At 38.8% G+C, this 25000-nt stretch overlaps 2 protein-coding genes across 3 annotated transcripts in view; both read left to right on the forward strand.

Annotated features, from left to right (window-relative positions):
• Positions 1 to 281, forward strand: part of LOC100536156 (venom phosphodiesterase CdcPDE) — a 14543-nt gene extending 14262 nt beyond the window's left edge. For both annotated transcript variants that reach the window (XM_087295173.2, XM_088651432.1), the window contains exon 25: positions 1 to 281. This exon is cut by the window's left edge and continues 357 nt beyond it. The gene's annotated coding sequence lies outside the window, so the exon portion shown is untranslated.
• Positions 282 to 13440: 13159 nt separating this feature from the next.
• On the forward strand, positions 13441 to 17636 carry tnfrsf11b (tumor necrosis factor receptor superfamily, member 11b). Its single transcript, NM_001423407.1, is given in 4 exon segments — positions 13441 to 13457; positions 13555 to 13924; positions 15401 to 15580; positions 15826 to 17636. Coding segments are annotated over 4 exon segments (867 nt in total). The 5' UTR covers positions 13441 to 13454; the 3' UTR covers positions 16140 to 17636.
• The last annotated feature ends 7364 nt before the right edge of the window (positions 17637 to 25000 follow it).

Below are 25000 nucleotides of genomic sequence, written 5' to 3' on the forward strand. Positions count from 1 at the left end.
CCTCAATTATTAAAAATACATAAATAATTACTATAAATGTAAACTAATTAATACTTAACAGATATAAAGTAAACATCATTACACTAATTACCATAAAAATGTTTAAATAATTCCTAAATAATAATGTGAGAAACCAGCGAATAAAATGCACTTATATTTTAGAGAAAGCCTGTAAACACATGTCTGAACATGAGAAATTGTAGATGCTGACCTAGAAATGAACCTGAAAATGTTGACTGGACTAATGAATATTCATTAAACACAACTAATAAACCAGCAAACGAGTGAGCACAATGTGTGTGTGTGTGTGTGTGTGTGTGTGTGTGTGTGTGTGTGTGTGTGTGTGTGTGTGTGTGTGTGTGTGTGTGTGTGTGTGTGTGTGTTGTTGTTCATCCCCATCGGAGGGGTTTCCATCATGATCTGCCTGTCTAAAGTCATCATGCCTCAGCATCTCAATTGGATTCAGGTCAGGACTTTGACTGGGCCACTCCAAAGTCTCCATTTAGTTTGTCTTCAGCCGTTCAGAAGTGCACTTGTTGTTGTGTTTAGATTATTGTCCTGAAAGGAAAAAACTGAATGAATCAGCAAGGGGGTGAACACTTATTCACACCACTCCTGGGGCTGTCCAGAAAGCTTGCAGTTTTAAATTTGAGAGAATAAAGGTGTGGAAAGATGCTGGATGTGTGGGATCTCTAAATATCGTCGATCCTTTTTTTCTGCAAATATGAGACAAGAACTCATTCAAGCGTCCCCCTATATACATATCTGGAGAGCGTGAATTCTGTAACCTGAGGTACGTATGTCTGCATTGCGTCTTTTAAACGAACACTAATGTTTGAGATGACGCTGTTTCTTTTTGTGCTGCCAGCTGACTGCTTACTTCCATATGGACAGCTTTCCCACTGTTACCAGTTTGACCAGTGGCTGATCATGTACGTCAGCGGACTTGAGACGCAGAGTGGAGTTGACCACGATGACGGGGATCGAGTCTGGCAAAGAACAGTTCCAGAAAGCGGGTAAGACAAAAACAGAAATCAAACGAATAAAATAAACAAGTAAATAACAGGGTGAGGATGTGGGCAAATCAATGGGTGGGCGGGTCAATTAGTGCTTTTGAAAACACTATTGGTTGGGTTTAGGGAAGGTCAGTCAGTCAGTCAGCGGCAGCTTCTGGTGGAGTAACGTGAGAACAGCAGGCGTAAAATGGCACTTGCAAGAGAAATTTGAGATCTGAATTAGCATACACACAGCGCCCTCTGGTGGATACACCTAGATGAAATATTCTTGTGGCGTATTTGACACTCTCCAGAAATGTATACAGAGGTACGTTTTCAGAATGAGCCTGGGTTGCATGAATGTCATCTATTAAAAGAAGATCACAACCTTTAATATTTCAATGTCGCACTGTCGCCTCACAGCAGGAAGGTCTCTGGTTCGAGTCTCGGCTGGGTCAGTTGGTGTTTCTGTGTGGAGTTTGCATGTTCTCCTTGTGTTGGTGTGGGTTTCCTCCGGGTGCTCCGGTTTCCCCCACAGTCCAAACACATGCGCTATAGGAGAACTGATCAACTACACTGGCCGTAGTGTATGAGTGTGTGTGAGTGAATGAATGTAACTGGGTGTTTCCCAGTACTGGGTTGCAGCTGTAAGGGCATCCGCTATGTAAAACATATGCTGGAATAGTTGGCGGGTCATTCTGATGTGGCGACCCCTGATGAAGAAGGGACTAAGCCTGAGGATAATGAATGAATGAATGAATGACAGATGCAGATATTGTAATACTAAGAAACTTTTCAACCAAGAATCATCTCCAATGTCTTCATCATCAGTAAATAATCATTCATAAAGTCATTTTTACTGTTGAAAATGAACCTGAGTTTCCTTTGTGTTAAGTGTGTTCAATATTAAATGAAGTTCTACGCTGCTCAATTACTGCAAAGGCCTGTTTTTCTGTGGAGCAGCAGCTCTCTCTCTCTCATCTACTCTGGCCAAAATCCTAAATCCACAAGGTCTGGGAGTGTCTTCATTATCATCATCATCATCATCATCAGATTAGCAGTGTTTGTGATGCTCCACTGTTTGCCAAATGCAGCTTCAGCCCACTGAGGGCATTTCCAGGATAATACTGAATCAGTTTCCGGATGATGATAGAAAAACAAGGTGTGTGTGTGCGTGTTGTGGTCCAGTATCAGTATAAGTGTAGGATGTGGTCATGAGTCTGCAGGGTGCTGGTCAGTAATGTCAGTGTTTCAGTCTCTGTAAACCTCCATCTGTCTCTCCTCCATTAAAGCTGACCCAGGAACAGCAGATCATCTTTCTTTAACCTCTTCTGTTACTAAAGTATCTTCTGGGGAAACCCACTATTAAAACCTCAACACAGCTAATGTCACTCACTCACTGTATGAGCTGACAAACACAGAGACCAACATGACCAGACAGTTATTTTACTTACACTCACCGGCCACTTTATTAGGTACACCTGACTAGTACCGGGTCGGACCGCTTTCTCCTCCAGAACTGCCTGAATCCTTCATGTTGTAGATTCTTCAAGCTGCTGGAAATATTCCTCAGAGATTTTGCTCCATATTGTCATGATAGCATCACACAGTTGCTGCAGATTTGTCGGCTGCACATCCATGATGCCAATCTCCCGTTCCACCACATCCCAAAGCTGCTCTATTGGATTGAGCTCTGGTGACTGTGGAGGCCATTTGAGTACAGTGAACTCATCGTCATGTTCAAGAAAGCAGTCTGAGATGATTGAGCTTTATGACATGCTGCGTTATCCTGCTGGAAGTAGCCATCAGAAGATGGAGACACTGTGCTCATAAAGGGATGGACATGGTCAGCAGCAATACTCAGGTAGGCTGTGGCGTTGATGCTCAATTGGTACTAATGGACCCAAAGAAAATCTCCCCCACACCATTACACCACCACCACCAGCAGAAAATCAGTTTTCAGTATTTTTTGATTCGTGTTTTATTTTCCTCGTTTATTTTTGCTTCTGAATGTCATTATGGGATCTTGATCTTCCCTTGATAGTGATAGTGTGCAGGGCTGTATTGTGTGTGTTGGTGTTGTAGTTTACGCTACAGAACACTTGTATTAAACTGCAGCACATTCACTGCTATTCTACACACTCATTCCTCCAGATATTCTCTCTAATATTATTTTAAACCACTAAAATATCACTAAAGTCTCTTTGTTAAACTTCAGAGTTTAATTTCCAGCATCAGAAGAGAACAGAGCAGAAATCAACATCCCATAATGCCGTTCACCACCGCTGATAAACACTAAACACACACAGACTGTTGATGAACACTCGTTCACTATGACATGTAATGATGTTGTGTTGCTCTTCTGTCATCGTTTGGTTTGGTTTGTGTGTGTGTGTGTGTGTGTGTGTGTGTGTGTGTGTGTGTGTGTGTGTGTGTGTGTGTGTGTGTGTGTGTGTGTGTGTGTGTGTGTGTTTAGGAGTGTGTTTTTACTCGTGTTCTGTTTCCACACAAACACACACGCAAACAAACACTCTTCTTCTTCCTCTTCCTCTTCTTCTTCTGTTGTCTGTCTGCTTTGTTCCTCTGATGATGTTTGTCCATGAAGCTAAATGTCAGCTCTGTATTTCCAGCAGAACTTCCCACATCACAAACTCTAAAGTCACTCATTAAGTCAGCTAAAAGTACAAACGGTTATTTTGAAGCAGGGGTAGGAGCGCTCCGTCTTCCTGTTTCACTGGAAATTATGCTGAAATTAATTACACTGGATTTATCCAGAACAGCAGTGTGTGTTTGTGTTATTACTGTTGCTGAGAGAGCTCATACAGCATTATTATTATATATTCTGAAGGATTACGATGCTTTAAGACCGCTCTGTGGGTGTACAGTGGAGTCATTTCCCCCGTCTTCTATCTCATCCACTCGTTTTGCTTCAGCAGAGTCCCTTATAAATCAGGGGTCGCCACAGTGGAATGAACCGACAACTATTCCAGCATATGTTTTACACAGTGGATGCCCTTTCAGCCGCAACCCAGTACTAGGAAACACCCATACACACTCATTCACACTCAAACACTACAGACAATTGAGTTTGATGTAGTGCAGTTAGTGCCCTATAGTGCATGTGTTTGGACGGAGTTTGGGCTTAATAAATGATAATAATGAAGCATTATATTCCATATTATCAGCTATGGCTTTATGTCTGATTCAGTGTCCACATAGAGGACAAGTTCATCATCATGTTAAAGTATTAAACATGAATGTTTGGTATCACTTTTCTTAAAGAATTGTTCGTAAGACTGTCATTAAAACCTTTATAACGATATAACACACGTCAGTAATGTGAAGGAGATGTTGTTCAAGTTTTGTCATTTTAAATGATAAATTTCATGTAAAGTTCAATGCAGTAGATGACATTGCTTATTATGACAACTGGACGTTACAGAACTTGTCATAAATCTGTCATAAACATGATCGTCATGAGGCATTATAATTGTGTGAGGAATTATCTCGTTTTCACTTTATTCGTCATTAATAGTGTCATTACTCTGTCAGATTATTTTAAACAGCGTTATTAACATTTAATGACATTCTAATCACAAATTCAGCTTGTTCCACTGTAGTTAATGTCAAGATAAATGTGAATGACGCTATTATAACATGCACAGCATATTCATAATATCCTCATGTGATCATAAAAATGACTATCATGAGGGCATTATAACTATAACCATGTCACTATGTTATAACCATAACAACATCACTATGTTATAACTATAACAACATCACTATGTTATAACCATAACAACATCACTATGTTATAACTATAACAACATCACTATGATATAACTATAATAACATCACTATGATATAACTATAACCATGTCACTATGTTATAACTATAACCATGTCACTATGTTATAACCATAACAACGTCACTATGTTATAACTATAACAACATCACTATGATATAACTATAATAACATCACTATGTTATAACTATAACCATGTCACTATGTTATAACTAACTATGTCATGACCTTTATGGCAAGTTTTGTTGTCTTGATAACATCAAGTTGTCGTGACAAAGTCAAAGAAAGGTTGTGATGTAATTGGTTATATCAGGTTTCATACCAATGTGACTGTTTCATTTAAAATATCAGAGCTGTGAATGACACTGTGTGAATAGCTGTAGGCATGCATCAAATCTCATTCACCGTCATTCATGTGTAATGTCACGATGATAAAGTGTTACTGAAGGTTTCCACAATCCCACAGGTGATTTTCTGGCAGCATCCGTGACCGTGCATCATCATCATCATCATTATCAGTGGGGAATGTACAGGCGATCATCTGATCAATGATTCATTAATTAAACATGTTGCTGTGACTGAAGCCTGACCTCTGTGTTTGATCTTCCAGGCGAAACGAAGTGAAGGAGAGGAATGTTGAGGATCAGGACTCCACAGGTTTCAGCCTCTTGTTCTGACATGTACTGCAGGTAAAATAATACTGCACATGTTCTCGTTCAGCACTGAAACTCTTCCCACACACTGGAGAAACAAAAGCCAGATCAGGTTTGCCTTCGATAAGGACAATATTAAAGGGATGTTTTGCTTTCAGCCTCCACAAGTGCTGATTCAACAGAAAAGAATGACATTTAACTATTATTCTGGGCCTTCAACCATTCTGAAGACTATGATTTATAATACTGATTAATATATATATATATATATATACATCATTTGGTCAACACTGCTGTTTCTAAAGCTGCTGTGTTCTTGCTATTTACATACAGAGTTAGCCCTCCTGCTATATTTCAACTTAATTAGGCAAGTCATTATAACAGTGGTTTGTTCTGGAGACAATCCAACACTAATAAAGTAAAGCTTTAAATAATAAATAAATAATATTTAAATAATAAGTAAGCTTAAAGGAGCTATAAATATTGACCTTAAAATCGGTTTAATATAATTAAAAACTGCTTTTATTCTAGCTGAAATAAAACAACTGAGATTTTATCCAGACTAACAAATATTAGAGGAAATACTGTGAACAATCGCTGAATCTGTTCAAGATGATTTAGGGAATATCTGATACAGAATGTATATTGCACAGGAGGGGAATCATTGCATTGTATTTTATAATGCATTTATTTGATGTTATAAATGAGAAAAACATTAATCACGTGTATTTGCGAATATTTAACCAATAATTTGACTAATCATTATGATGAAATATCTCACATGACGGCACTCGTGATCAGTGAATAATCGTGGTTATCAATATCAGCAGAATAATAATTAAAGTATTCGTAATGCTGGAACTTAAACCTCATGAGTGTCTTGATTAGTAAATGCCCCGGAACCCTTCTTTTATTATTTGTATTTTATGATTGATTATAGGTGGCACGGTGGCTCAGTGGTTATTACTGTCGCCTCACAGCACTCATGTCTCTGGTTTGAGTCTCGGCTGGGTCAGTTGGTGTTTCTGTGTGGAGTTTGCATGTTCTCCCCGTGTTGGTGTGGGTTTCCTCCGGGTGCTCCGGTTTCCCCCACAGTCCAAACACATGCGCTATAGGGGAACTGATCAACTACACTGGCCGTAGTGTATGAGTGTGTGTTTGTGTGTGTGTGTGTGTGTGTGTGTGTGTGTGTGTGTGTGTGTGTGTGTGTGTGTGTATGAGTGTGTGTGTGAATGAGTGTGTACACTATTGCTTTTCTTACTTAGATTTTTTTGTCTTGTTTTTGTCCAAATATCTAAACATTCTTAAAACAAGAAGCATGTGTTAGATAAGCAAAACACAATGTCTTGTTTTGAGAAATAATATGCCAAAATGAAGTGAGGTTTATTTAAAACAAGCAAAATAATCTAATTTTTTCTGTTGGCATAAGGTTATTTTGCTCACCCCACTGGCAGATTATTTCCTTATATATAAGGAAAAACTGACTTCATTATTTTTTAAAACAAGACAATATGTTTTGCTTTTCTAGAAAATTCTTGTTTTAAGAAGTTTTATATATTTGGACGAGAAACAAAACAAAAAATGTAAGTAAGAAAAGCATTTTTTGCTGTGTATGGGTGTTTCCCAGTACTGTGTTGTGGATGGAAGGGCATCTGCTGTGTAAAACATATGCTGGAATAGTTGTCAGTTCATTCCACTGTGGCGACCCCTGATAAATAAGGGACTGAGCTGAAGGGAAGTAAAATGATGATGATGATTATTATTTTACTGTATTATGTTTTATTTGTTGTAATGTCTTGTTATTTTTCACTCTGCTGTTTTGGGGTTACTGTGTTCATATTATCAGTGTTTTATAATCAAAAAAGGAAGAAGCTTAAATAAAATAAAAATAAAAGCATCAGTGCTTCAGATATTGAGTTCTGGACAGAGAGCAGATATCTGTGGAATTAAACTCAGTTCACAGACTAATCCAGACGGTTTACTTATTTATTAACTGCTTCATGAAACCTAATTACAATGCTCTGTTTTCAGAAATCACGTCTTCATATCTGTTTTGCTTTTGCTTTCTTGGTAGATGCATCTTATTCATAACTTTCGCTTTTAGAAATAGTCATGCAGGAAGCTGTTTTAATCAGTGTCTGCATCATTACTGAAATTCCCAATTGTTACTCTAGTAAACCCTCAGAGCGTGACCTAAATCGAGAGTGCCGTTTAATATGAGTAACGATAACAGAAGAGGAAATGGAGGATTGGTGCATGTGCATGATGTCTGACCTTTTCCTCTGCAGATCTCACATGTTTGTGTATATTAGTGTTCTCCACCTCTGTTGAGCGTGACAGAAACTGAACTTTAAGTCTGAAATCAGTCTTTCAGTTCATGACATTTGCTGTCCTAAATAACACCACAAAACATGAAGTAAACATGATCAGCTCATCTGACTGACATTCATAAATCACAGCGTAAACCCCGACCACACAAACATGTCAGAGAGGCACTGCTAATGGAAGATTAACTAAACATCGCCCCAAATAAACGTCAGTATGTGGGTCTGTTAGCCATCAGAAGTGCATCGTTCATCTGACCTTAGAATGACCATCAGCCAATCAGTTTACGAGTTTACGATATAAAATACAAACCCAGCCTGACAGCCAACAAAGAAACATGTGAAGTTAGAGCTGAATGTTTGTAGTTACAGTAATAGCACACATGAAAAACACTGGAGTAATTGATAGTAAATACTGTTTCTGAACCCTACTGTAGTGCAGTACTCGAGTACATCTGTCACGGTGATTCTACAGTTGCTATGGTAACACAACAACTACGGTAATTAATCTGTGGTGGTGATTCTACAGTTGCTATGGTAACACAACAACTACGGTAATTAATCTGTGGTGGTGATTCTACAGTTGCTATGGTAACAACGACTGCCGTAATTAATATGTGGTGGTGATTCTACAGTTGCTATGGTAACACAACAACTACGGTAATTAATCTGTGGTGGTGATTCTACAGTTGCTATGGTAACACAACAACTACGGTAATTAATCTGTGGTGGTGATTCTACAGTTGCTATGGTAACAACGACTGCCGTAATTAATATGTGGTGGTGATTCTACAGTTGCTATGGTAACACAACAACTACAGTAATTAATATGTGGTGGTGATACAACAGTTGCTATGGTAACACAACAACTACAGTAATTAATCTGTGGTGGTGATTCTACAGTTGTTATGGTAACAACGACTGCCGTAATTAATCTGTGGTGGTGATTCTACAGTTGCTATGGTAACACAACAACTACAGTAATTAATCTGTTGTGGTGATTCTGCAGTTGCTATGGTAACACAACTAGAGTAATATAAACAAATGAGCGAGTACTGTAGTTTTCCACAGCTGTTATATAACAATACACCACAGTTTCCTTCAGCTTAGTGCCTTTATTCGTCTGGGATTGCCACAGCGAAATGAACCACCAACTATTCCAGAATATGTTTTACACAGCGGATGAATGTCCTTGCATAACCCTGTGCTGAGAAACACCCTACCAAACCAAACCACACTATGGTCAGTGTAGTTGATCAGTTCCCCTATAGTGCATGTGTTTGGACTGTGGGGGAAACCGGAGCACCCGGAGGAAACCCACACCAACACGGGGAGAACATGCAAACTCCACACAGAAACACCAACTGACCCAGAGACTTTCTTGCTGTGAGGTGATTGTGCTACCCACTGCGCCACTTTGACACACTACACCACAGTTTACTGTAGTAAAAACTGAAGAATACCACAGTATTTAATAGAGTTGATCAGTTCAGTACGCTGCAGCCTTCATTAATAAGAGTTGTAAATACTATAGTATATACAGTACTTCCCTTTACTATGTGTTTCAGAGCTGTCAGTTTGAGTAAGAAGAGTCAGAAGTCATGTAGCCGCTCAGTGTGTGTGTGTGTGTGTGTGTGTGTGTGTGTGTGTGTGTGTGTGCTGTGTGTGTGTGTGTGTGTGTGTGTGTGTGTGCTGTGTGTGTGTGTGTGTGTGTGTGTGTGTGTGTGTGTGTGTGTGTTTGTGTGTGTGTGTGTGTGTGCTGTGTGCTGTGTGCTGTGATTTGCTTGATCTGCGTCACTCGGAGGTTCCGGAAGTGCTGGGAATGCCTGAGTTATTATGATATGAGTAATAAATATGCTGGAATGTGGAGGTGACTCACTAGAGCATGCTCATCTCTGTTATTAATGAACTCGTCATTTTCTGTCACACGGTTTAAATTGAGTGATCATTATAATGAGATAAGCTGTGTCATGATGAGCTCACTAATCCAGAAAGAACGCTGATCATCTGATGAAGACTCAGTTTCTTGTCATGCGGTGCACAGAAGGAAAATATGTCAAACACTGTATAATTTACTGGAATATTAATTAAATGTATTACTCGTCCTTTTACACTTGAATTATTTTATATTTTTCTACTAATTTCTGTTTAATGGAGAGAACATGATGTGTTTTATCTTTGCCATGATGACAGCACATAATATTAGACTACATATTCTTTAGTGTTCAGCTTAAAGTGACATGTAATTAGGCAAGTCATTGTATAACAGTGGTTAACTGCTAAGGTCAATATTAATGCACACTTAAGAATTCAAGGGTGAATTTAATCAAGCAATTACTTTTCAATTGTTTTGCTTGATTAATTACCCTAGTGAAGCCTGTACATGTCACTTTAAGCTGAACACTAGTGTCTTGAAGAATATCTAGTCTAATATTATTTACTGTCATCATGACAAACAGAAAAGACATCAGTTATTAAAGGTGTTATGTTTATAATTAAACAGCACTTGGCAAATATTTGAAAAAGAATACAATTTTCACTGGAGAATGATCATTTTGTCTTCAACTGTAACAGCCTTACTGGGAAACAAAATTGGCAGTAAGTTACTATAAATTTTACAATAAATTGTAATTATAATTATTCACAATATTTCTTTACATTTTCAAGCTTGTGGCAACCATCTGGCCTGCAGGAGGCGCCAGTGCTGCAGTCCACACACTCACTAACACACAATATTATTATTATTATTAATAATAATAATAATAATAATTACAATTACAATAATAATAACAATAATAGTGATAATAATAATAGAAATAATAATAATAACAATAATAGTAATAATAATAATAATAATTACAATAATATTAACAATAATAGTGATGATGATAATAATAATAATAATAAAAATAATAATAACAATAATAGTGATAATAATAATTATAATAATAACAATTACAATAATAATAACAATAATAGTGATGATAATAATAATAGTAATAATAATAGCAATAATAGTACTTATAATAATAATTATTACAATAATAATAACAATAATAGTGATAATAATAATAGTAATAATAATAATTACAATAATAGTGATAATATTAATAATAATAGTAATAATAATAATAATCGCTGTATTGATCTTTATATTCAGAACTGTAATAATCCAGGGTGAAACAGTGTTTCTGTTGAGCGTGATGATTTTCCAGTACAGCCTGTTGATCTCTGGGAAACTCAATACAGTAACAAAATAATAACCCCCCACAAACCAGTTTGGTTTAATCTGTCAAGCTGCTCAAAGGAATAAAAATCTCATCATACAAGCTCATACACGTCTGCATTTATGTTGTTTACACGCCTGTGTTGGCAACAGAAAGAGAGATTCAGTCACTCAGATAATCATATTTAAATATGAATAATAGTCACTATTAGCAGTGTATTGACCTGTATATATCAGAGTGTAGAGTTTACCTCTGTTCATGAATGCTGCATCAAACTGTAGTGTTAAAGCCAGTTAAACTCCGCGCTTTAAAATTTAAAGTGCTCGCATTGCACCAGACCCCCTTCAGTTGTGTCGTTTGAAAGTGTAGAATCTATATTTTATGCACATATGCATCACTTTGGTTTTTGTTGTACTGAACAAAAGCTATTTACACCTAAATACACAGTATTTTGCATACTCAAAATATTTTGTTACCGTGGAAACTGTAGAGTCACCACAACAGACCAATTAATGTGATTGTGTTACCGTGGCAACCAATTAATGCGATTGTGTTACCGTGGCAACTGTAAAATCACCACAACAGACCAATTAATGTGATTGTGTTACCGTGGCAACTGTAGAATCACCACAACAGACCAATTAATGTGATTGTGTTACCATGGCAACTGTAGAATCATCACAGCAGACCAATTAATGTGATTGTGTTACCGTGGCAACTGTAGAATCACCACAACAGACCAATTAATGTGATTGTGTTACCATGGCAACTGTAGAATCACCACAACAGACCAATTAATGTGATTGTGTTACCGTGGCAACTGTAGAATCACCACAACAGACCAATTAATGTGATTGTGTTACCATGGCAACTGTAGAATCATCACAGCAGACCAATTAATGTGATTGTGTTACCGTGGCAACTGTAGAATCACCACAACAGACCAATTAATGTGATTGTGTTACCGTGGCAACCAATTAATGCGATTGTGTTACCGTGGCAACTGTAAAATCACCACAACAGGCCAATTAATGTGATTGTGTTACCGTGGCAACTGTAAAATCACCACAACAGACCAATTAATGTGATTGTGTTACCGTGGCAACCAATTAATGTGATTGTGTTACCGTGGCAACTGTAAAATCACCACAACAGACCAATTAATGTGATTGTGTTACCGTGGCAACTGTAGAATCACCACAACAGACCAATTAATGTGATTGTGTTACCGTGGCAACTGTAAAATCACCACAACAGACCAATTAATGTGATTGTGTTACCGTGGCAACTGTAGAATCACCACAACAGACCAATTAATGTGATTGTGTTACCGTGGCAACTGTAGAATCACCACAACAGACCAATTAATGTGATTGTGTTACCGTGGCAACTGTAGAATCACCACAACAGATTGATTCGAGTACTTCACTTTAGTATGGTTAAAAACTCTGCTGTATTTACTGTAACTCACCGCAGTGTTTTTTCATGTGGTAATCCAGGTTTCTTCTTCTGCTTCTTCCCTGTCGCTGTTGTCAGTGTTCGGGAAAACGTTTGACTGTTTTGGTCTTAACTTTTGGCTTTTCTGAAAAGTAGTTTTGAGGTTTTCTCTGAATCATATACTGGAAGCAGAAGCGGCGTCAGGAATGTCCTGCTACAGTAACACAATCATAACTGACCCAACTATAGGGTATATTATACTACCATACACCACAGTTTACTGTAGTAAAACTAAAGTACACTACAGTATCCAATACAGTTTATAAGAGAGTTAATATTACAGTATGCTGGAGCATTCGCTAACACTGAGCTGCAGGTACTGTAATATACAGTAATACACTGGTGTTCATATGTGGAACTGAATGTGGAGCCATCTCTTATACAACTGAAGTGTGTGTAGAGTAAATGATGGAAATGACCAGAGTGCATGAACACACATGCTCTGATCATATACAAAGCTCTGTCAGTGTTTCTGTCATCACTGCTGTAGGATGAGCTCTGAAGCAGAAGTGTACAGTCTAACAGGTGACGAGCTGTTTCCATCTGAACATGCCAATTAAATGCTTAAATGCAGACCATCATTAACGATGTAAAGACCCTCACACACACACACACACACACATTAATATCTGTCAAATCATCTGATCAGCAGAAACTACAGCACTGAAGCGCACATGCTGTTGAAGACTTTACAGCTGATCACAGCACAGTTTTTCAGCATTTACTCTTGTCAGATAAAAAGTTTACTAAGCGGAACACATGTGTATTTTCCTAATGAATGGCCATCAAGTATTGCTAATGCGATCATAAAACGTCTATAAATATGTGGATGATGGAAACAGCTCGTCAGTTCCATGAATTACTATTATTGTTGTTTCGGGCGGGGCCGCGCACGTGCGTATGTGTGTATAAAGCACGCGCTCGGAGCTCGTCCATGAAAAGGCGCGCAATGGTGAGTGACGCTCATATTCATTCATTCAGTCTTTCATTCATTCAGCGCTGTTCTGCTCTTCTGTTTCTCTCCTCCTCATCCTCTTTGTCTCCTCTAGTTGTTCTCCACAGTGTTGGCGTTATGGGCTCTGTCGGCGGGAGACGCACAAACTTACCGTCGCAAGGACCCGGAGACAGGCAGGACGCTGGAGTGTGCCCGGTGCGCCCCAGGGTCGCGCCTCCGCCAGCACTGCTCCAGCTCCCGCCAGACCGAGTGCTCCCCCTGCGGACCCGGGATGTACACCGAGTTCTGGAACTACATTCCAGACTGCCTACTGTGCGACTCCTGCGCCGAGCACCAGCGCGTGGTGCAGCCGTGCAACGGCATCGCGAACACGGTGTGTGAGTGTGAGGAGGGCTTCTACTGGGAGCAGCACTTCTGCAGGAGACACAGCGTCTGCAGACCGGGACACGGCGTCAAAACCGCTGGTAACACACACACACACACACACACACACATCCCGGTGGGGACTCTCATAGCTGTAATGGAATGGTGTTTATAGTCTACTGTACAAACTGTATATCCTGAATGTGTGTGTGAGGGAGGCTTAATTATTGAGCACACACACTTGTCAGCGCAGGGGAATGTAAACAGGAGAGCGGATGCCTGCGGGTGAGAGAAACTCCACTCTTAAAGGGGCAGTTCACACAAAATGAAAACCACTGAAGTGGTTCTAATCTAAACCATACCTGTCAACATAATGATGTAAAAAAAAGGAACCCCCCCCCCCCCCCACACACACACACACACACACGCGCGCACACATCCCACAAAAAATAAACTTCAAATTAATAAATTTGTTCATCTAGGGCTGTTTCATTGTAAATAAACAGTAATACTGTCAGTTGTACGTTTTATTATTACTACTATTTTTTACAAAATAGTATACATTACAAAAAGCTGTAAACAAATTAGCAAACAGTTTAGCCTATTGAATTAAAAGCTATTATAGAGAAATAGAATCGAGTTATTAAATCTCATACACCTCTTCCCCACTGTATAAATGAAACATTCAGATTAAAGAGCAGGGAATGAAGCTCTTATTTACATATTTTATTTGATCACATTAAAGAACAGAAGTGTCACTTTAAAAATGCACACAGCTATAATGAAAGCATTCAACTGCTTTCCTAACTTTGTTTGCCCATTTAAGACAACATTAGTTGTGTTTAAAAACACATATGAACGCTTACCGCTGTGCACAGGGCGTTACTCCACTAATAGACTTTTACAAATAATAAAAAATAAATGTCAAAAATCCCCCTGACGGATTATATTTCAACTTCTTGATCTAGTTATTTAACACAAAGTGTGCGTCTGTTATTAGTGAAGCAAACACTTCTGATGTCTGTCGTGCACGCAAACGTTGCTTCAGTTGGCCAATGCTATTTGCAACCACACACCGCTAGAAGTGTGATTTAGTCGCCATCTAGTGGTCAGACGTGGAAATGCATTCACTGCTGCCGGTGTGAGTTGTAGACTCATTGTTGCAGTGCATTGTGGGATTGATTGTTTGGGACTTAAAATGTAAAATATTAGAAGTGCTGGGATATTTCCAGCAAGCGGTACGGTTCCTGACGGTTTGGTTCGATTGGGCAACCATAATCATGTTCAGATTTTCCAGTAGTTCACTAGATAGATTTCACTAGATAGGTGTGGTGGATGATGGAAAGTAGCGATCGACATCATCCTCGCACTAAGAATTAAGCCGTAATTGAGTGCCGTGTGTGTGTGTCTGTATTTATTATGTGTGTGTGTGTGTGTGTGTGTGTGTGTGTGTTTGTGTGTGTCTGTATTTATTATGTGTGTGTGTGTGTGTGTGTTTTAACAGTACATGATGTTTGCTTGTGTTATTGTAATGTTTAAGCTGGATGAAAGCTGAATGTATAAATGTGTGTGTGCAGGAACGCCGCACAGTGACACAGTGTGTGAGGCCTGCGCAGAGGGTCAATTCTCAGACGCCACTAAAGCGAATGCGCAGTGTGTGAAACACCGAGTCTGCCAGGGGGAAGAGCATCTGCTGCTGTCCGGAAACACACACTACAACAGCATCTGCACAACCTGCACGCAGCTCAACAACAACGGTACACACACACACACACACACACACTTTAGCAGCACCTGCACAACCTGCCGGCAGCTCAGCCTGACTCCCTCAGTGTTGGTGTCTCCCGCTGTCAGTGTTTGCAGTGTCTTGGTGATATCCTCTGTAGTGTTGAGGGTAAAGACACCATATGGAGCTGTTTGAGCGAGAGAGACTAATGTTTTTGAGTGAACTGACCCTTTAAGCAGATGGAGCAAGCGTTATATGAGTGTTGTGTTTTTTCAGGCACAGTGTGGACTGCTGTATTCGACCCGGCTCTGTCGGCTCTGCAAGTTCAGCAGAAGATTGATATTCACCGCCTGGAGCAGATGGTAATCCGGCGTCTGAAGAAACCTCTGAAACAGCTCCACAAGAGGACGGCCATGCGCAGAGCGGATCCTTCTGAGGGGCTGATCGACCGTTCCATGATGCTGGAGAACTCGTATCTGTCTCATCTGGCCCAAAGAATGACGCAGAACATCCGCAGAGTCCAGCAAAGCTGTAATAACATTGAGCGGAATAGATCTGGCATACTGCATCCCAATCCTGCAGCGCTCTGACTGCCATCATTAATATCAATGAGCAGAGCTGGGTAGATTACATTCATAGTTACTGAATAAAAGGACATCGCACATTTTGTAGCCAGAAATATAATCTGTTAGATTACACAATGTCCTTTGGATTACTTTTAGATTACTTTAGAATCAGTTACTGATTACAAATGACAAGGATGATCAGATTACATTATCATAACTGTGTAATCCTACACATTATATTGAAGACTACTAAGTTTATGTGCATGTGTATTCAGTTACTGGGTACAGTTCAGATGTAATCTAAAAGTAATCCAAACTGAACCAATTATATAACCATACGTTTGGATTACATTTAGATTACTTTTGAATTTCTGATTACATATTACATGACGAGATTTGTGGTCAGTGATCTAATCTTTAGGATTATACAGTTATAGTATATGATTACTTTTGGATTACGTTTAGATTACATTTGAACTGTAGTCAGTAACTGATTACAAATGACATGGATTATCAGATTACATTACCATAAATGTGTAATCCTAAAGATTATACTGAAGACTACAAAGTTTTTTTTGTACATTTGTATTCAGTTACTGATTTCATTTCAAAAGTAATCCAAAAGTAATCCTATTGCATGACCATCATTTTGGATTACATTTAGATTACTTTTGAATGGTCGAGATGAAGATATTTGTATTCAGTGATATAATCTTTAGGATTACAGTTATGGTAATGTAATCTGATTGCTTTTGGATTACATTAAGACTACTTTTGAACTGTAATCAGTAACCGATTACAAATTACACCACTGAATGTGTAGTCACTAATATAATCTCTTAGATTACACATTTATGGTAATGTAATCTTACTTTTTAAAATACTTTTGGATTACATTTAGGTTACACTCTTATCTGACGTCACATATACTGAAGCAGGATAATCTTATGCTGTTTGACTGATAGAAATAAAAGATATCCTCATTCTCTAAGAGCAACGAGAGCCTCAACCGCTTCTGTTTAAAGTGCATGGACAGCTCACAATACTCACACTTGTATACCTCGCTGTTAGTGTTCGCTTACAGGAACACTGATTAAACCTAAACCTCAAACAAGTGCAGTACAGACATGGAAAATCACAAAGGGATCATATACGCTGCTGCTGCTGCTTTAATATATATATGAATGTTAAAAAGGCGAAAAAAATCACATTGTTTAAATACGCAATCGTGTAATCCAGAGCTGTAGCATCCAGAGTAGTTTCATTACAAGTAATGGATTTTTAATATCTGATTATGCAATCAAGGTTACATACAATCCGTTATTTCCCAGCTCTGCAGTGTGTGTGTGTGTGTGAGTGTGTGTGTGTGTGTGTGTTGCTAGTCAATAAATTGCACTGCATACAAGCTTTGTAAATATTACAGATTAATATATGTCATCATTTCACATGTATTTATTGAATATTTTTATACACAACTATCAAACTGCATTCCGCTGCATTAAACATTGAAAGGAGACAATATTTTCCATCTCTAGTGTTTTTCTTTCATTGATCTACACACAGATGAGCTGTAATTCAGTGCCTTGGCTGATTAGATCAGAAACCATAAGAGTGCATGCATACAGTTCCCCTCAGTTCCACCCCTTGAATATACACCATACTACACTTAATAACTGTATTTCATTAATAATATCATTATTTTAGTGTCTTGTCTTGCATTTTTCAGTCAGGCCATGTGAAAAACACAACTATGCATGTGAAAAACACAACCAAATGTGGCATTTCAGGACCAACAACACTACAATCCAACAGTGCAATTAAATGACACGAGTGCAAGCTTCTCAAATTTTAATAAGACTGTAATAAAGCTTCTATATATATATATATGTTTAAATCTTTAAGAGAAAAGCTTTAAGCCTGCATATAAAGCATGATCCACAACTATAATCAGAATTGAAAGTGTCTATCATTAACACAAACTAAATACGCTACAGTTACGATTACTAAATTTAGACAACAAACTCATTTCATTTAATTAAAGCTTTCCATTAGCAGATTTATTGTGAGTTCATGAAATTAATTGTCAGCAACTGAAGTCATAGAATTGAATTTAAGGTATTAGGAAAAGCTAAAGTTGAATGAAAATGACAGGTTTTCTTCTCTGACTGACCTGGATGTGTGCATCAGTCTTCATCTCTGCTGATTTCTCCTCTGCTAAAATCATATTCTGCACCTACAAATTGAGCAATTCTCCAGACTGTGTTTAAGACTCCTTCAGCCCTCCTCCTGCCCCTCCTTCAGCTGACTTCACCTCATTCAGTCCACAGTTCCCCTCAATATAAACTAGCATGATCATAACAGCAGTCCTCATTCATGCTTTAACACGGTGAATCCAGCACTTGTCTAAAACTGAGCAGCGTTATCTGTGCTGGAGTGCCACAGGGCTCAGCTCTCGGACCGCTTCTCTTCTCCATCTACTTTTCTTAATCTTTTCTCATGTAATATTGTTTAAGCCTTCCTCTAATTCTGCCCTGAAGATTAAACGATTGCTTCTCACTTCTCATTATTTATGGCTATCACTTTAAACTCACCAAGACAGAAACTAGACGAGTCATCATCCAACAGACCTCCACATGTGTAGTCATTCATCCTGTCTGTTGATGGATTAGTCTTAGACGTTCATTCATTCATTCATTCATTTTCTTTTTCGGCTTAGTCCCTTTATTAACCAGCATATGTTTTTGGCAGCGAATGGCATTGCAGCCGCAACCCATCAATGGGAAACACCCATACAGACTCATTCACACACTCATACACTACGGTCAGTGTAGTTGATCAGTTCCCCTATAGCGCATGTGTTTTGACTGTGGGGGAAACCGGAGCACCCGGAGGAAACCCACACCAACACGGGGAGAACATGCAAACTCCACACAGAAACACCAACTGACACACCCGAGACTCAAACCAGAGACCTTCTTGTTGTGAGGCGAACATGCTACCCACTGATTCACCGTGATACACCTCTTAGATGATTTTTATAACTACACATCCAGTCATGCACCACTCACTCACACACCTGGCCTAGATCCCCATGATAGCAAACAGACACAGCTGAAGCTGTTCAGGACTAATAACACAGACTATATACACATCTCAAACACACACACACACACACATTGCTGAGTCTTGTTATACTGTTAGTGAACATTACGATGCAGTTTCCTTGCCTTGCTTTGTCGTGTTTTTGACCATCGCCTTGTTTGTTTGTTTATGTTGTCTGCTTCCTCCTTTTTGACCGTCCGCCTGTGTTATGACCTTGACTCTGGATGTCCTGTATACTTCTGTTTGCCCCTGTGTTGACCGTTGCTTGCCTGACCATCTCTGTTCAATAAACCTGCGTTTGGATCTGCACTATGTTACCAGCCTCACTTCACATGACAGTTTTTAATCACTGAAAATACAAATAATAGATGTTTGATGCTAATATTTATTTACCTGAGTAGAGTAAACGCAAATAGATGAAAACCAGACTTCATTATTTGATGATAAATGAAGATAAAAACTATGATTCAGAAGGTGGAGATCAGGGCCGGAGTGGGACTCTTTTTCAGCCCTGGAGTTTCAAGCCTCAGACCGGCCCACCTCAGTTCACCACTGACTATATTAAAATAAGGTTATTTCCAATTCAGTTTCTAATTACACTATCACGACTTTTTTTGAGAAAACAGCACTTTTAGAACTTCAAATGTTCAACAAACCTTACAGTATTATGTCTTAACAATAAAAATGAAAAAAAAAATAAATAAATAAATTGTTACTCAGACGAGGACCGAACCCAGGATGGCCGCATCATAATCTGACGTACTAACCACTGTACAACAACAGCTGCATGTTGAATGGCGACTTATCTAGTTATATCATCATTATCTTGCATCCTGCTCACGAGGCTACGTGAAAATAGATAAAAAGAGCAGAGCTGCGGTAAAATAATGAATAAGAAGGCTGTGGTCAAGTAAATAAATAAATAATTTTTAAAAAGTGTGACTGCTGAGAGCAACCGATTCTGGAACTAGGGACACCGGCCCTCGCGGCCAAAAAACGGACCGGCCCACCGGGAATTCTCCCGGTCCTCCCGATTAGCCAATCCGGGCCTGGTGGAGATGGTCAAAAACAGGTTTATTGTGAGTCCTAATGCTGTGAAGTTTATTTATAAACTAATTCTGAGAGGTTTTCCAGTGATGGCTTGCAGCTGCAAGGGCACCCACTGCTAAAAACATGCTGGAATAGTTGGCGGTTCATTCCACTGTGGCGACCTTTGATTAAGAAAGGGACTAAGCTGAACAGAAAATGAATAGTTATGAGAGGATCACGTGCTTATGACTGGTCCTGCATTAGCCAACACATGATTTACCAATCAGATGAATCCAGTCTTCATCTTGAAGAATCCCCCCCCCCCCCCCCCCACTACTCCTCCCCCCTTTTTCCTAGATGAATGCAGGATAGGGTGGCTCAGTGGTCCACATGAGTCAGTTGGTGTTTCTGTGTGGAGTTTGCATGTTCTCCCCGTGTTGGCGTGTGTTTCCTCCAGGTGCTCTGGTTTCCCCCACAGTCCAAACACATGCGCTATAGGGGAACTGATCAACTACACTGACCGTAGTGTATGAGTCTTTTGGTTCAGGGAATTCAAAGCATAAACACTGTGATGCTGGTATAGTTGGTGGTTCATTCAGCCGTGGCAGCCCCTCATAAGCAAAGGAATAAGCTGAACGAATGAATTCAGGGGAGTTCTCGAGACCTGCCTGAGCTCAGACTCCCCTCTTCTGATGAAATGAGAGGGAGCCGCAGGCTCGAGGATCTTCTGAGCTCAGGCCTCTCTCCAGAGACAGCATGCCGAACCTGCCGTTTATCAATCATCATACAGTGTGAAAAGATATTCCTAATTACACATACAAACATTATTAATAGAGATAGCTTGATATTAGTATTAATCTAAACGGATTCATTAAAGTTTGTCTTGAGAAACAGAATGGAAATTTAGATTCTGTATATATCTGGACATGCTACAGATTCCTGTCTGTCCATCAAAACTCTCTGACTGATCCAGAATCAGTCTCTAAGGAGCTGAACACAGCTCATGTTCATCAGCTCACACTGGCTGCCAAAAGCTTTTTGCATAAACCTGAATTGAATAATTCCTTCATTCAGGCAGACGTCAGCTGTGCTGTGAGTCAATAGCTCATTGTGGAGGACAGGAGTGTCTCAGACGTGTGTTTACAGGCCGTCCTTCAGTCACTTCCCCACATGGACACCAGCAGAGTTTATTCCTCTTTCGTGCAAATGGACATGATTTGCATCTGCTTCTGATTAACATCCAGCTTTAGTGTTCATGAAAAGTCTGTCGTGACACGTGAAGATCATCACACAGCCGTCGTGTGTGTGTGTGTGTGTGTGTGTGTGTGTGTGTGTGTGTGTGTGTGTGTGTGTGTGTGTGTGTGTGTGTGTGTGTGTGCGTGTGTGTGTGTGTGTGTGTGTGTGAGAGTGTTAAATTATACATAAGGTGGAAATACTGCATTAGTGGAAATTAAAACTGAAACAAAGTCACATTACTGAACAGAACAGAAAGCAACACTTCTGCTTTAACATCAACTGGAAACAGCAGTTAAAGCACTGAACACACACTGAGACCAGGATTACTGGAATGCACTTGAAGGAAAACGCTCTTACAGTCATTATGCTGTTTATTCACTGTTATATTGTCCCAAATATATTTATTATACAGCTATTAGCCATCCTGTGAAATATTTCAGATATTCACCAAGTGCTGTGGCATCACGGTGGCGCAGTGTCTAGCACAATCGCCTCACAGCAAGAAGGTCTCTGGTTTGAGTCTCGGCTGGGTCAGTTGGTGTTTCTGTGTGGAGTTTGCATGTTCTCCCCGTGTTGGTGTGGGTTTCCTCCGGGTGCTCCGGTTTCAAACAGTCCAAACACATGCGCTATAGGGGAACTGATCAACTACACTGGCCGTAGTGTATGAGTGCGTGTGGATGTTTTTCAGTACTGGGTTGCAGCTGGAAGGGCATTCGCTGAGTGAAACATGTACTGGAATAGTTGGCGGTTCATTCCACTGTGGCAACCCTTGATGATTAAAGGGACTAAGCTGAAAGCAAATAATTTACAGTGTCATTTACAGACTTAACTGGCTTATTAAGGTAAAGTCAGCTTAATTAGGCATCAGTGGTCTTATAGAGGCTAATAATATTGACCCTAATCTATATCCAGTACAAGGAAATAAGACTTTTCCCAGAGGTTGCTGTTTGCATATATATATATAATATTATGTAAATGCAAAGCTTAAATTTGGATGTGGTTAACTGTGATAACTCATTTCCAGGACTTAAAAGAAGTGAACATTATGTTGCATAATTTGCCAACCTTTACGAGAATGTTTGAAAAGAGTCGATTAAAGAAACTAAAGTACTTCAGTGTATTAATACAGATACCGCCAGCTCTGTTAGAGTCCAGCATTCCTCTAGACTGAGGACAGGAGACTCTTTCTGCAGAGACACTAATATAATAAAGCAAGTTAAATTCAAAACAAAAGTCAAGCAGAGTCAGAGCTCAACAAGTGAACGTTTCTAATTCAGCCGTTAGGAAGATGTCTAACTCTTGATTTAGCTCCAGACGGGTTATTTACAGAAGATATTAAACTCTCCAGACTCTCTCGACTGAACCTTTGTGTGCTGTTGGGGATGTGTTCATCCACTCTGGGGTGATTTTATGACCTTTTCAAATCCAGCCTTCAGTCTGAAGAAAATTCAGCTGTTGATTTAATTCCAGACATGATGAGGTTATTTAGAGAAGATGTCATAGTAAACTCAAAGCAGAAGTTCCTTGAGATTGTATTAACATACAGTGTTCAACAGGCTCTTCTGAAATGAGATAATGTAATGTTATCAGACAATGATTTTTATCTGCAGAGACTTTAAAAGGAAACACCTTTAAATGCAAATTCTGCTAAAGTTCATCTCAAAAGTAAATTAAAAAAGGTTCAGATTTGTCTCTTAAATTTTAGATTTTATTTATATTTGATCAATTATTTATTGCAGCTGATGTCTTTGTAGTGTTATAAGCCTTTTTTGTCATATTTTAGATTTCATTGAAATATGATGTATTATTTATTGCAGTTAATGTGTTTTTGTTGTTTTAAACCTTTACTTTTATTTTATATCTTATATTTCAGATTTTATTCATATTTTATGTGTTATTTATTGCAGTTGATGTTTTTTTTAGCATTTTAAACATTTTTACTTGATGTATTTTTATATTTGATGTATTGTTTGTTGCAGCTGATAAATTTTTGTTTTATAAACCTTATATTTTAGTTCTTATGTTTTAGATTTTATTCATATTTGATCTATTATTTTTTGCAGCTGATGTCTTAAAACTTTTTAACATATATTTTAGATCTCATATTTTTTATTTGATCTCATTCTTTAGATCGTGTTTATATTTTATGGCTTTTTTATTGCATCTGATGTTGTCTTGTTGTTATAAACCTTATACTTTAGATCTGATTTTTTATATATTTAGTTTTTTTATTTATATTTTATCTGTTATGTGTGGCAGTAATATCTTTTTATTGTTATAAAACCTTCTTTACTGTTTTAAATCTCATAATTTAGATCTTTATCTTATATTTTATCCATTATTTATTGCAGTTTATGTGTTTTTATTGTTATAAATCTTCTTTATTTAAATTTTAGATCTTATATTTTAGGTGGTTCATTCTGCTGTGGTGACCCCAGATTAATAACGGGACTAAGCCAAAAAGAAAATGAATAAAAGACTTTAAGATTTCATTCATATTTTATGTGTTATTTATTGCATTTGGTGTCTTTATATTGTTCTAAAGCTTTGATATTTCTAAAATATGTGTAAGTTTGATGTGTTTTTGTCGTGTCATTCGCAGACAGAAGCTGATGTGCTGTAAACTGAAGCCTGTGAGAGGGAAATGCTGGTCTCATCTGTGGGTTTTCCCGAACGCTTCATCATTAACTCTGACTGTGCTGCGGCTTGTACACTCATTTGGTTTGTAAATGTATTCTGCTCAGTGCTGTGTGTGTCTGCGTCTGTCCACACGTCAGCAGCTCTGGTCTTCTTTGTGTACCAGGCTATTATTGGAATCACAGTATTATTTGCTGATATCATGGAAAGAGCATCATCAGAGTTCACACAGAGTTTACTGTAAGGATACAAAGCTTATTCCAGCTCATGGTGTTTAGTGTTTATCAGCGATGGTGAACGGCATTATGGGATGTTGATCTCTGCTCTGTCCACTTCTTAATATTCAACTCTGCAGTTAAACAAAGTGACTTTAGTGATATTTTAGTGGTTTGAAATAATATAGAGAGAATATCTAGTGAAATAAGAGTGTAGAATAGCAGTGAATGTGCTGCAGTTTAATACAAGGTGTTTACAGTGTAATGTAAACACCAACACACACAATACAGCCCTGCACAATATCACACATGACCATAATACACACTTTTTCAAGGTTAAAAGTTGCTGGAAGAAAGATCAAGATCCCATCCCACATAGCAGACGGACTTGGCCCAAATGTGGCCTCATTATGGGACTGCTGCCGGCGCTGGCATGCATGCTGTCAGCTGAATGTGGGCCATGGTAATGACGGCACTGCATGCACGACGGCAAACTACATTTGGGCCAGTTGTGGATGGTTTTTTCTTTAGAGTTTTTGTCTTGTTTCTAGTTCAAATATCTAAACCAGAGATGCCCAAACTAGTTGGCAACCAAAGTTTGCCCATGAAAGCCTGCAGTACGGCCCACCACCCCATCTGAGAGGAGACTGAGAGTGATGGGCAGGG

This window comes from Danio rerio, chromosome 19 (assembly GCF_052040795.2).
Source record: "Danio rerio strain M-AB ecotype USA chromosome 19, GRCz13ab, whole genome shotgun sequence".
Lineage (NCBI taxonomy): Eukaryota > Metazoa > Chordata > Actinopteri > Cypriniformes > Danionidae > Danio > Danio rerio.